The sequence below is a fragment of the Gossypium hirsutum genome, chromosome A13 (assembly GCF_007990345.1).
Source record: "Gossypium hirsutum isolate 1008001.06 chromosome A13, Gossypium_hirsutum_v2.1, whole genome shotgun sequence".
NCBI lineage: Eukaryota > Viridiplantae > Streptophyta > Magnoliopsida > Malvales > Malvaceae > Gossypium > Gossypium hirsutum.
The window spans coordinates 14,953,148-14,964,584 of NC_053436.1; the positions used below are offsets into that span (position 1 = coordinate 14,953,148).

General features: G+C 35.9%; 2 protein-coding genes across 4 annotated transcripts; one reads left to right on the forward strand and one right to left on the reverse strand.

The window, feature by feature from the left end:
• The first annotated feature begins 1,871 nt into the window (after window positions 1-1,871).
• On the forward strand, window positions 1,872-6,237 carry LOC107894004 (monosaccharide-sensing protein 2). 2 transcript variants are annotated; one of them, XM_041084971.1, is made up of 7 exons: window positions 1,900-1,918; window positions 2,105-2,214; window positions 2,475-2,594; window positions 2,818-3,384; window positions 3,770-4,710; window positions 5,133-5,320; window positions 5,622-6,237. In XM_041084971.1, exons 3-7 carry the CDS (start codon window positions 2,516-2,518, stop codon window positions 6,064-6,066), a joined length of 2,220 nt encoding a protein of 739 aa, XP_040940905.1. In that variant the 5' UTR covers window positions 1,900-1,918; window positions 2,105-2,214; window positions 2,475-2,515; the 3' UTR covers window positions 6,067-6,237. The 2 variants fall into 2 exon arrangements, with proteins under 2 accessions (XP_016674663.1, XP_040940905.1); XM_016819174.2 differs by having other exon boundaries at window positions 1,872-2,214.
• On the reverse strand, window positions 6,179-11,140 carry LOC107894003 (glutamate receptor 3.2). Of its 2 annotated transcripts, none has more exons than XM_016819173.2 (6): window positions 10,229-11,140; window positions 8,378-9,712; window positions 8,002-8,279; window positions 7,597-7,628; window positions 7,082-7,476; window positions 6,179-6,823 (listed from the first exon to the last, which is right to left on the reverse strand). In XM_016819173.2, exons 1-6 carry the CDS (start codon window positions 10,265-10,267, stop codon window positions 6,428-6,430), a joined length of 2,475 nt encoding a protein of 824 aa, XP_016674662.1. In that variant the 5' UTR covers window positions 10,268-11,140; the 3' UTR covers window positions 6,179-6,427. The 2 variants fall into 2 exon arrangements, with proteins under 2 accessions (XP_016674662.1, XP_016674661.1); XM_016819172.2 differs by having other exon boundaries at window positions 8,378-9,720.
• Window positions 11,141-11,437: the final 297 nt, after the last annotated feature.

Consider the following 11,437-nt stretch of genomic DNA (forward strand, 5'->3'; position numbering starts at 1 on the left):
AAAAATATAAGGACTAAAATTAACCAATTCAAAAAATACAGGGACCAAATTAAAGAATAAAGGCTAAATCTACAACTTTTATAAAGTATAAGGACTAATGGCAGAATTTAACCTTAAATATATAATTAGAAACTTTTTCAAATTCTTAAATTTAAATTATAGAAAATTGAAAATTATCATATAGGTTATACATGACATGACAGCGAATCCCACTTGTAAAACCACATTTAAGTATGGTTGTAATTTTATTATCACATGTCCCAAATCTATTCTTTAATTCCACTTGTGACATTAATTTATAACCTTTTTTTTCATATTTTTATTTAAAGAATATAAAATAAAATTTAAAAGTAAGATGCATTTAACGTTTCAATTTTTTCGACCCAAAAAAATAATATTTCAATTTAATTTGGTATAATTATTCTTATTTGATTGCCATAATTATTAATTATAAATAAAAATTAAATATTATGTATCAAAAAATAATAAATAAATATTTACATTAGAATGCTTTATTTTCAATTTTAAATTTATTTGATAAATAAAAGGAATTAAAAGATATTAATATAAGTTTCAGTCAAACATTAATGTTTTAATTGACTTTATTATTAAATGACTATCACTGTTATGATCTGTATTTCCAAAAAAAAAAAAAGTTTTAACGTTGCATCCAGTCCTCTACTTTTTAAGATTTTTAAACTTTAGTCCCTCTACTTGTTTGGTTTGAAAAATTAAAGTATAATTGAAAGTTATCAATTAGATTTTAGGTTTTTTGAAAATTTGAAATTTTTTATTTTGTTTTCTTCAAACTCTCAAAATCTTTAGAAATTTTCATTTCTCCTTTAAACTTTTTAAAAAATTTTAATTAGGTTCCTCAAATTTTTGAAAAATTTCATTATATCTTTTATTTCTTTTGAAAATTTTAATTAAATTCTCTTAAATCTTTTGAAAATTATCATTAATGTTAAAAAAATTACAAAAATTTAATTAGACTCCCAATTTTTTTAAAGCAAAAATTCTCATTGAACTTCTAAAAATTTTACTAGGCCCCACAAATAGGGGTGAAGTTAGAAAATATATATAGGAGCCGAATGTAATTTTAATTTTTAATAGTTTATATCTTTATAATTTTTAAAAGATTAAATCAAATTTTTATAATTTTAGGGGAGCAAAGTGTAATTTTATTTTTATTAATTTAAATTTTTAAATTTTTTAAAAAGTTTAAAAATTTCATAAAATTGATTTAATAGTGTTTGTCTTCTTCGAATGAACACATGAGAAATGCAGGCAACGCAAAAGAAGCTTCTTCATCGTTTTGCATGCCAATCACAGCAAATCTAAATCAAAATCGGAAATTACTTTATAATATTAATATTCTAAACCATGGGATCTATTTTTTTGTAATTTAAAATATCTTTTCATTGTTGTTAATTATAAGGAAATAAAAAAGTTAAAAAAAGAAAGAAAGAAAAAAGTTTTCAAGATTCCGATCTGGTAAGTACATAATGGTGTTTTTGTACTCATCTCAATCAATACCCAATTTTTCTATTTTGTTTTCAAATTAATTATTAAACAATTATTCACTTTCCATTGCAGATGATAAAGACAATTTTCCCAATAAAATTTTTTTTTGGTTTAATTTTCATATATTTAAAAAAATTTAAATCTGCTTTTTTTTTCTTTACGCAAAAAGCTATAAACTTGAAAAGACTGCAGAGCTAATTATGTTTTTTCTCTTTGATGAGTTTTTTTAATAAAATAAATAAATTTAATAATTATTTGATGAAAAAGTTAGTGAAGTGATAGTTTTTTTTTTTAAATTTTTCACAGTGTGATTTAATAACTGCAAATCATATACGTGCAAGTGAGAGAGCAGTATAAGGAGGGCAGGTGGCAAAGCTTCCAAGGCCAAAATACAGTACCATCTATTTTCGTATTTGGCTTTTGGGTTTTTTTTTTTTTTTTTTTTTTCTTTTGGTTCTTTTTTTCTCTCTGTTCCCCCCTTATTTTCTGTTTGGCATTTCAGTTTTCCAAGAAAATAAAAAAAAAAGTCTCATCAACCCAACGACAAGTTCCATTTTATTTTGCTTATTTGATGCCACAGGTAATGGCAATTTGCTTTGTTATGGCGTTTTCTAAATCCAATGATTCTTGAGACTCTTTATCATCATCAGCTTTGTGATTTTGCCATATAATCTGCCTTCGCTTCCATAGGTAAAGTTAACCGTTTTTTTTTTTGGTTTTTTATTCGATTTGGACATCTGGGTTTTAATTTCTTTTGATTTTTGTACCTTTTTTTGTTTCTTTGTTTGTTTGTTTCCATCTTTTGTTTGTATATTTTTTTCATGGTCTGAACTGTATGGTCCTATGGGAACTATGATATTTTTCTCTCTAAAGATATAATGGAAGGGACTGGTTTAATTATATTGATCCACAATCTGGGTTTTCTTTTTGTTTTCTTGTTTAACTTTCAGGGTACTTAATTTAGTGCTCATTGTTGTGGGGATCTGTGAAAATGAATGGAGCTGTGCTTGTAGCTCTTGCAGCAGCCATTGGTAATATGTTGCAAGGATGGGATAATGCCACCATTGCAGGTGATTTTTAACTTATGCAGTTCAACATTGAGACTCTTCAGTCTTTTGGACTAAAACGATCACTGTCATATGTGAAAGATCTATTAGAAAAGTTTTGAGTTGATCATATAATTGACTTGATGGAGGTTTTTTTTCTGTCTTTAATGGTTAGCATGTAGATTTTTATTTTTATTTTTGTTCAGATTCATTAATTATATGTTTTCTTTGTGTCAACATGCTGCAGGTGCTGTTTTGTACATAAAGAAAGAGTTTAAATTGGAAAGTGCACCAACTATAGAAGGCCTGATTGTAGCCATGTCTCTTATCGGAGCCACCTGCATTACTACATGCTCAGGAGGCATATCGGATTGGCTAGGTCGTCGCCCCATGCTAATAATCTCGTCCGTCCTTTATTTTCTTAGTGGTCTTGTGATGGTATGGTCTCCTAATGTTTATATCTTACTTTTGGCAAGACTTTTGGATGGATTTGGGATCGGTTTGGCCGTAACTTTGGTCCCGGTTTACATATCCGAGACTGCACCACCAGAAATAAGGGGGTTGCTGAATACCCTTCCACAGTTTACTGGTTCCATTGGAATGTTTCTATCATATTGCATGGTTTTTGGAATGTCGTTGTCAGAATTACCGAGTTGGAGATTGATGCTTGGAGTTCTTTCTATTCCTTCCCTCGCATATTTTGGGTTAACTGTATTCTACTTGCCTGAATCACCAAGATGGCTAGTAAGTAAAGGGCGAATGAATGAGGCGAAAGCAGTTTTGCAAAGGCTACGTGGCAGGGAAGACGTTGCTGGTTAGTTTATCTACAGCGACCCTTTTAAAATCGCTTACCTCCATGCACATTGCTTTTGCTACCCCAAATTGTGTTTTTGTATATGCTCTTGTTCTTGTGTGCTTGTTGAATCTCACAAGATAGGTACTTTTCAATGGTTGTTAATTATTACTCTTTGCTCCCACTTAACAAAGAAGGAAATAGAAACCCTCTATGGTTAAATTGATTTATCTGACAATCAAACCAGTCAAATGTTTTGATTGTATGCATATCTTCTAATTTGGTCCTTGGTAATTGAGACGTACCATAACTTTAGTTTTAAAGTAGCAATCACTGCCAACCATTGGCTTTATATGATGAATAATGATGCATCATGTTGGTGATACTGATATTATTTAGATGACAGGTGAGATGGCTTTGTTAGTTGAGGGACTGGGTGTTGGAGGTGAAACATCAATAGAGGAGTACATAATTGGCCCAGCAAATGACGACATTGAAGACGAAGATATATCTGCTGATAAAGATAGAATCAAGTTATATGGACCTGAAGCAGGTCAGTCCTGGGTGGCCAGACCAGTCACTGGACATGGTAGCAGTATAGGCCTTGCGTCTCGGCATGGAAGTGTAGTTAGCCAGAGTGCTCAGCGTCTTGTGGATCCTCTTGTCACTCTCTTTGGAAGTATCCATGAGAAGGTCCCTGAACAAGGAAGCACACTTTTTCCACACTTTGGCAGCATGTTCAGCGTGGGAGGCAATCAAGCTCGACATGAAGAATGGGATGAAGAAGGTGGTGCTACCATGGAGGGAGAGGACTATGCAGCTGATGGCCCCGGTAATGAATCCGATGACAACTTGCATAGTCCTTTGATCTCAAGGCAGGCAACCAGCATGGATAAGGACATTGTTCCAAATGCCCATGGAAGCCTTTCAAGCCTTAGACATGGTAGTCTAATGCAATCAACTACGGGAGAACCAGTTGGTAGCATGGGGATTGGTGGTGGTTGGCAGCTGGCATGGAAATGGACTGAAAAGGAAACCCCGGATGGGAAAAAGGAAGGGGAATTTAAAAGAATCTATTTGCATCAAGAGACTGTACCTGAATCTAGGCGTGGGTCAGTAGTTTCTCTGCCTGGTGGTGATGTCCCTGCTGACACTGAGTATGTCCAAGCAGCCGCTTTGGTGAGTCATTCGGCTCTTTATTCCTCAGAGCTTGTGAAGCAACATCCGGTTGGACCAGCTATGGTTCATCCAGCTGAAACGGCAAAGGGACCAAGTTGGACTGATATCTTTGAACCCGGAGTCAAGCATGCTTTATTTGTAGGGATTGGAATTCAAATACTTCAGCAGGTAATGTGAAGAGCCTGACAATATATATTCTTCTCCTTACCAGCTTATTTCGCACCTTAAATCTCATTTTCTGCATTACAACCTGCTTTGCTAGTTTTCTAGGAACATCATATCAGTTTATAGAAACATATATATTTCTAGCTTTGAAATCAAAATCTTGTTTAAATGTTAAGAAATAACATTCCTGGAATACAACACATTGCACTGCTAGAAACAGCCCCCCCCCCTCTTCTTTTTCTTTTTTTCTTTTTTTGTATTTTTGCATTTGTAGCAGAATCTTGTGTAACCTTATACACAGCATTCTTTGAAACGGCTCGATGCGCTGCCGTCATTTAGGTATAGTACTGTTGTAAAAATTATCCTCCACCTTTGCATTACTTGCTTATTGAGGATCCTTTGTTTTCTCTACTTCTAAAATGCAGTTCTCTGGTATAAACGGCGTTCTATACTACACTCCCCAAATTCTTGAGCAGGCAGGAGTCGGGGTTCTTCTTTCTAACTTGGGCCTCAGTTCATCTTCTGCATCGCTGCTTATCAGTGGCATTACAACCTTGTTGATGCTTCCAAGTATAGCTGTCGCCATGCGGCTTATGGATATAGCCGGTAGAAGGTAAAGTTTCTTCCTTTCTCGAGTTCCTTGGAATGATAACAAGTCTCACTCGAGAGCATAAAATCTGTTCCGTTGAGGAATTCATTTAATTTTGGTTGAGTTGAAATAGCTTAACACTCAAATGTTCCCATATTAGGATAGAAGTTATTAGTTTTGTAATTGCTATTTCATGATTTCATTAGACGATGCCATGCCTACGATTTGAGTGTCACAGTTGAATCGAGTTTGGTTGGATGCCTGCAACCTAACCTTGATCTGCTCTCATCGTTAAATCATTGTCGGTGTCTTCCCTTTGTTGCAGGAGTTTGCTACTCAACACACTTCCTGTCCTGATAATATCTCTCGTCGTCTTAGTCGTCGCTAGTGTTGTGAAAATGGGGAGTGTTGTGCACGCATCAATCTCAACTGTTAGTGTTGTGCTCTACTTCTGTTTCTTTGTGATGGGATTCGGGCCAATTCCCAATATACTGTGTGCCGAGATCTTCCCGACACGGGTTCGTGGCATCTGCATTGCTATATGCGCCCTTACTTTTTGGATTTGCGACATCATTGTCACGTATTCGCTCCCGTTGCTGCTGAAATCAGTTGGCCTTGCTGGCGTCTTTGGCATGTATGCAGTTGTATGCGTTATATCATGGGTGTTTGTCTTCTTAAAAGTTCCAGAAACCAAAGGCATGCCTCTTGAAGTCATTACGGAATTCTTTGCAGTTGGTGCAAAGCAGATTGCAGCTACCAAGGACAACTGAGTTCGGTTTATTTCTTTGATTTTCATGGATATTGAAAGTTTTGATTTTTGTTCAAAATTTCTCCTTCTCATTCAAATAGGCAGAGTTTGATTTATGTAGAACAAGAAAAAGAAAACATAATGTGTTTCTCTATTGTTTGTTGCAATTCAAAGAGAATCCTATCTTTACGTATATGCTACATTACTTTCATATATGTTACATTCTATGTTCAATGTTACTCCGATACACATCTAAGTCCAAGTAACATACAGATGATTGAATCTGCTAAGTGCTAAAACCATAGAAGGCTAACCGGTAGAGCAGAGGAAAGGAGGGAAAAGCTGATTCTTTAGAACTGGAAGATGAAGTGAAACCTTAAAATTTATACATCCGAGTGCATACTGTCTCGTTTTCTTTTTGAGCTGCTTTTGGAGTTCTCAACCTTTCCATCAATGAATGAAAGACATGTACGAAGACGTGCAGAGAAGGAATTGTTACGATTTGTAGAATCCAGTTCCTCAGGACTGCGTCGGCTGTACTGGCGAAACATCAACAAAGAGTATACAAGGAGAGCTAGAATACATGCGATTCCGCATATAAGAAATAGTCCCCAGAAGCTTTGTAAGTCAAGCTGCTCTGCTTCATCCTCAGATTTCTCAGAACTACATGCACTTCTTGACAGCCATTTGTCGTGAATCTTCTGAAGCTCGCCGTTCTCGGATAGAGCAAGAATGGCAGTGGACATGTCAATGGCTAACGGAGAGTCTCGAGGAAATGCCTAAGAAAAACCATTTGCTGGAGATCATTTTTCCGCTTGTAATAGAATGGAGATATGGCGTTGCAGATCAAGACACTATAACCATTTGAATTCTGCATATTTTTATAGCTCAAGGAAGACTCTAGCTGAATATCATTCAACACGCAAGTTGAAGAAACTTTTTATATAATGATGAATGTTGGCAACTTAAATTGACTCGATTTACCGAAATGTGCACGGTAGAAAAAAGTTTAAAGGAATTAGCATATGATAACTCACAAAGCCCCATGCACGTTTGGAGAACTCCTGGCCTCTAATCGAGAATTCACATCGGTCTGAGAGGAAGAGATCCACGTATGGTCGCTCATCGACTATTGCAGCTACTTGTCTCTTCTCAAGGGCATGGGCATAGTCTTCTGGTGAGCCAAGTTGAACAAGTCTAGATTTCGGAATACCCAGTTCCTCAGCTAGATACCTTTCGGCAAAAGACCCGATTTGGAAGCCTATTGGTTCACTGCTACTAATCAAAGTATCAATTCCTTTGATAGGTGACGATAACTGTTGCACTGTGAGGATCGATGTCAGGCTCGCAGTGTAGCTTGAATTGATTATCAGAACTACAAAAAGCCAGATAATCAGTACAAGGCGTCCAAGTGTGCTCACTGTGTTTTCTCCTGAAAATTTCGAAAACCCCAGAGTTGGTATAATGCTATAATAGACGCCAGTGATTCTAAGTTCTAAATTTTCTGTAGGAACAAGTGAATTGTTGAAATAATAAAATGAAAAGAACCTACTATGTGAAAAAAACATCGTAGAGAAACTGAACCTGCAAGGAGAAAAAATGGAGCACAAAAAGTAAAGAGTCAGAAAGACAATGAACAAGTTACGTGTGTAATCGAATGAGATGCAAAGATAGATTGTATATATGCTGCATGTTCTATAGTGAAAAGAATGGTATGCTTCTTGTAGAAATGACAATGGTGATTGACCGTATATAGATCCATAAGTACTAAATGGTTACTGCCCAAATAATGCTGGATTTTTTCTAATATTCAGAACCCTTCATCATAAACCTGATCCAATCATCTGTCGTTAGATTTCAGGATTTATATTCAGCAGATGTTAAAGTTAGTGCATTTACGGATGCTATAAGCTAATGCATAAATACATATATGAACTTCATATATTTATGTACTAACGTTAAAATTGTGACAAATTGCTGCCTCGGAGAGCCCCGGAATTCATCATTTATTCTGTGCTCAAGGACCCACACAACCGATCCAACAATGAGGAAAAATACTGCTGTGACAGCCCACATTAATGGAGTAAATGGCCGTGAGAAGGACCAAGGGTTCGAACTTATCTTTTTTACTGGAGCTACCACCACCAGCCCTGATTCTATATATGGCTGAGTGAAATCTACTATTCTCGTCCGGTCTGTCACAATGGCAATATCACCTACTGCGCCATCAAAGACCTACAGAAACACTGTATAAGAATTCATAGGAAAAATAACTATTTATCATTTTTATTATTTAAGAAACCAGTTGCACTTTCCATGTGTTGTATACTCACACCGGCTGCGATTTTACTGACAAGCTCATAATAGCTAGGGTTCTCATGGCCATTTCCGAATGGAATGAACCTGTACGGAACAGCATATGGCATCAACTTAATTGCAGCAAGAAATACATCTATGCAATATCCTTGCACCTTATTTGTGCCATTGACTACTGAGACAAAGTCTCGGTAACTAACTCGATTTGGAACTACGATTCTTAATTCTCTTCCATTGTTTGGGAAAACCCAACCTCGAGGCTTTATTGTTTCTCCTCCAGGCCATACCACACTGTCCAGGTGTTGGTTTGAGCTAGAACGATTAGGCTTTTTTCCATAAAGTGTCTCTGGTGGCACAATGGAAAGACCAGAGTGGTTAGACCAGTATCCAACCTGTCGATACCCAGTTTCAACCGTATTAATAATGTCATACGAAGGATTTATGAGGAACCTGTCTTGATTAAACTGAACAGGGCCTGTCAAACCGGTCATCTTTGTCTCTATTACGTTCTTAAGCAACTGCTTCCCTCCATCAAATATACTTAATGCAGAAAGATTTAGATCCATCCCAGTAAGACTGATTAATCGTTCATCATTGGAAAACGAAATGGTGCTACCCTGATCAAATAACAACTTTACTGCACGAGCAATCATCCAGACAGTATCATAGGCAAAAAGACCATAAGGATTTAACCCAATAGAACCATTACTCAGCTGGTTCCAACGTGAAATAAAGTCCCTTTTCCTTTTTGAATCAGGTGTATGAGGGCGAAGCGTAAGTACTCCTCGGATCGAGTTTGCAGTCTCAGGTTTAAGTGGGGAAGTTGAATCTAAAACAGTGGATAGCCAAGTAGAAGCTATCCAAACATATCCCTTCTCCATCATTCCAAGGCTCTTGGCCACTTCAAAGACCAAGAGACCTGTTTTCGAGAAAGTGTTAAGAACAATAACCCGAGATTCCATCATTTGAATCTTAGCTAATTCTTTCAGAACATCACTTCTTTTCGCCATCGGGTCCGGTGGAAGTGTGGCTTTATAAGATATCCTGCAACGCCTCTCAGCAAGCTTATCATCTAACATAATTATACCATTTCGGTTCTGATCATCATCACTAAAAACAACAATCACTTCAGCCCAACCAAAGTAACTAACCATCTCAGCAATGGCAATCATCTGGAATTTGTCATTAGGTGCTGTTTGAACAAAGAACGGGTACTGCAGAGGTGACAGGCCGGGATCCAGGGCTGTGAATGACAATAATGGAACATGGAGCTCATTTGCAAGATGTGATAGAACATGTGCCATCACAGAACTTTGTGGACCAATTATCGCTACAGTGTCAGTCTCCATAAACTGCAATGCTAATGAATACCAAAAGAAATTGAAATCATTATCATTTCACCATGAAAACACTCCTCGAAAATGAGGCATAAGCATATAATCTGAACATCCGTATCGTTTCATCAGAAGCAGTAATATTTGTTTGGACTAATTCATTGTAAACATAGAGAACTAGAGATGGATATGAATGAAATTTAACTGAACTTTTACGGAGCTACGTGTTTGAAACAAGAGGAGACTAAATGCTATCAATAATGGGACATGGAGTCCATTTGCCAGAGGTGATAAAACATGTGCCATCATAGCAGTCTCCATAAACTGCCTACCAAAAGAAATTCACCATGAAAACACTCCTAAAAGATGAGGTATAAGCATGGCATGTGAATATCTATAGTGTTCCGTCAGAAAGTAGTAATATTTATCCTAATTCATTGTAAACATAGAGATCAACACGGGATACGAACGAAATTAACCGAACATATACGGAACTAAAGAGTTGGAAATAAAAGGAGAGTGGAAAGAGTATACCTCCAATAAAGCTAAGAAATGAACTGTAGTTTGAATCATGGAGGGCAACAGACAATTTCCTCCCACCAAGGATACCTGGATCAGAGTTTATATCATCCTCAGCTGCCTTCATTGCAACCTTTGCAACTTTCCCATTAATGGTGTCGAATGAGAAAATAGCTCCAACATTCACAACATTAGGCCCCAAAGCAGCCTCCTCTGAAAACACTTGAACAAAGAGAGTGAAAATTGAAAGCAACAAAACCAGGTTGGTCATGGTCATAAGCAATGACATTCCTGATCAATGACCATATATATATATCATCAAACAGATAATGAGCAAATACCCTAAACCCAAAATTAACCAAAATTTTTATATCCACAGATAAGTAAAGAGAATCATTTAGTTCCAAGGCAAGTAGCAACACTAACAAGACCTAAAGGCAAAGACCAAAGAGAACAAAAAGCAATTTAAAGATTTCAATTTAGTAAAGTAAAATCTCATAAGAGAATATAAGACAAACCCATTTCAAATTCTGACATGGAGAACCCAAAGAACAATATTTAAAACCAAGAGCATAAAGCTTTATTGTTTTAATATATATATATATTTAAAGAAGGTACAAAGCAAAGAAAGCACCCATAGACCCCCAAAATGGACGGGAAAAAAAAAAGCAAAGCAAAAGCAAAAGCTCACAACAAGCTCAAAGCAAAAACAATCTTTCGTAAGAAGAGCTCAATAAGGATATTTCAATGGATGTAATAACTAAAGCAGCCAATGGAACAGAGAAAGAGAAATGGCCACTAAAAATAAAAATAACTTCTTTTTCATTATTTTGTTATTACAGCTTTCAGTTCACGGTCTCCTATTGGTTTCAGACATTGAGGTGCTTTTCGTTTTCATCCTCGTTTTTAGACAGGAAAACATACATTAAAAACATGTTAAAATTGGCAAAATAAGGATTATAGGCACACCTGATAATGTGTCGACCAACAGGTCAGGCTCAAAGATTGACCCGAAATATAAAAAATTTAAATAAAAATATAGGTCTGAAAAATAAGTTTAAACAAAAAAAAATAAAGTTCAAGGCATTTTTAGCTTGGGCCCGGCCCGACTCGGCTTAGCCCGAATTCACTAAAAGATAAAAAATTTGATTTTTTTAATATTATTTTCTTATTGTTTTCTCCCTATTTTGCTACTATTTTTACTATTATCATGTTGCTACTATT

Bases quoted from the DNA above. Each gene is read 5' to 3' on its own strand.
- LOC107894004 (XM_016819174.2), top strand. From the start codon at position 2,516: ATGAATGGAGCTGTGCTTGTAGCTCTTGCAGCAGCCATTGGTAATATG. The intron at 3,385-3,769 runs GTTAGTTTATCT...TTTAGATGACAG, and splicing joins TGGCAGGGAAGACGTTGCTG to GTGAGATGGCTTTGTTAGTT. The intron at 4,711-5,132 runs GTAATGTGAAGA...TCTAAAATGCAG, and splicing joins GAATTCAAATACTTCAGCAG to TTCTCTGGTATAAACGGCGT.
- LOC107894003 (XM_016819172.2), bottom strand. From the start codon at position 10,502: ATGTCATTGCTTATGACCATGACCAACCTGGTTTTGTTGCTTTCAATT. The intron at 7,629-8,001 runs GTTAGTACATAA...TTCTCCTTGCAG, and splicing joins CAATTTGTCACAATTTTAAC to GTTCAGTTTCTCTACGATGT. The intron at 7,477-7,596 runs GTAGGTTCTTTT...CGAAATTTTCAG, and splicing joins TACGATGTTTTTTTCACATA to GAGAAAACACAGTGAGCACA.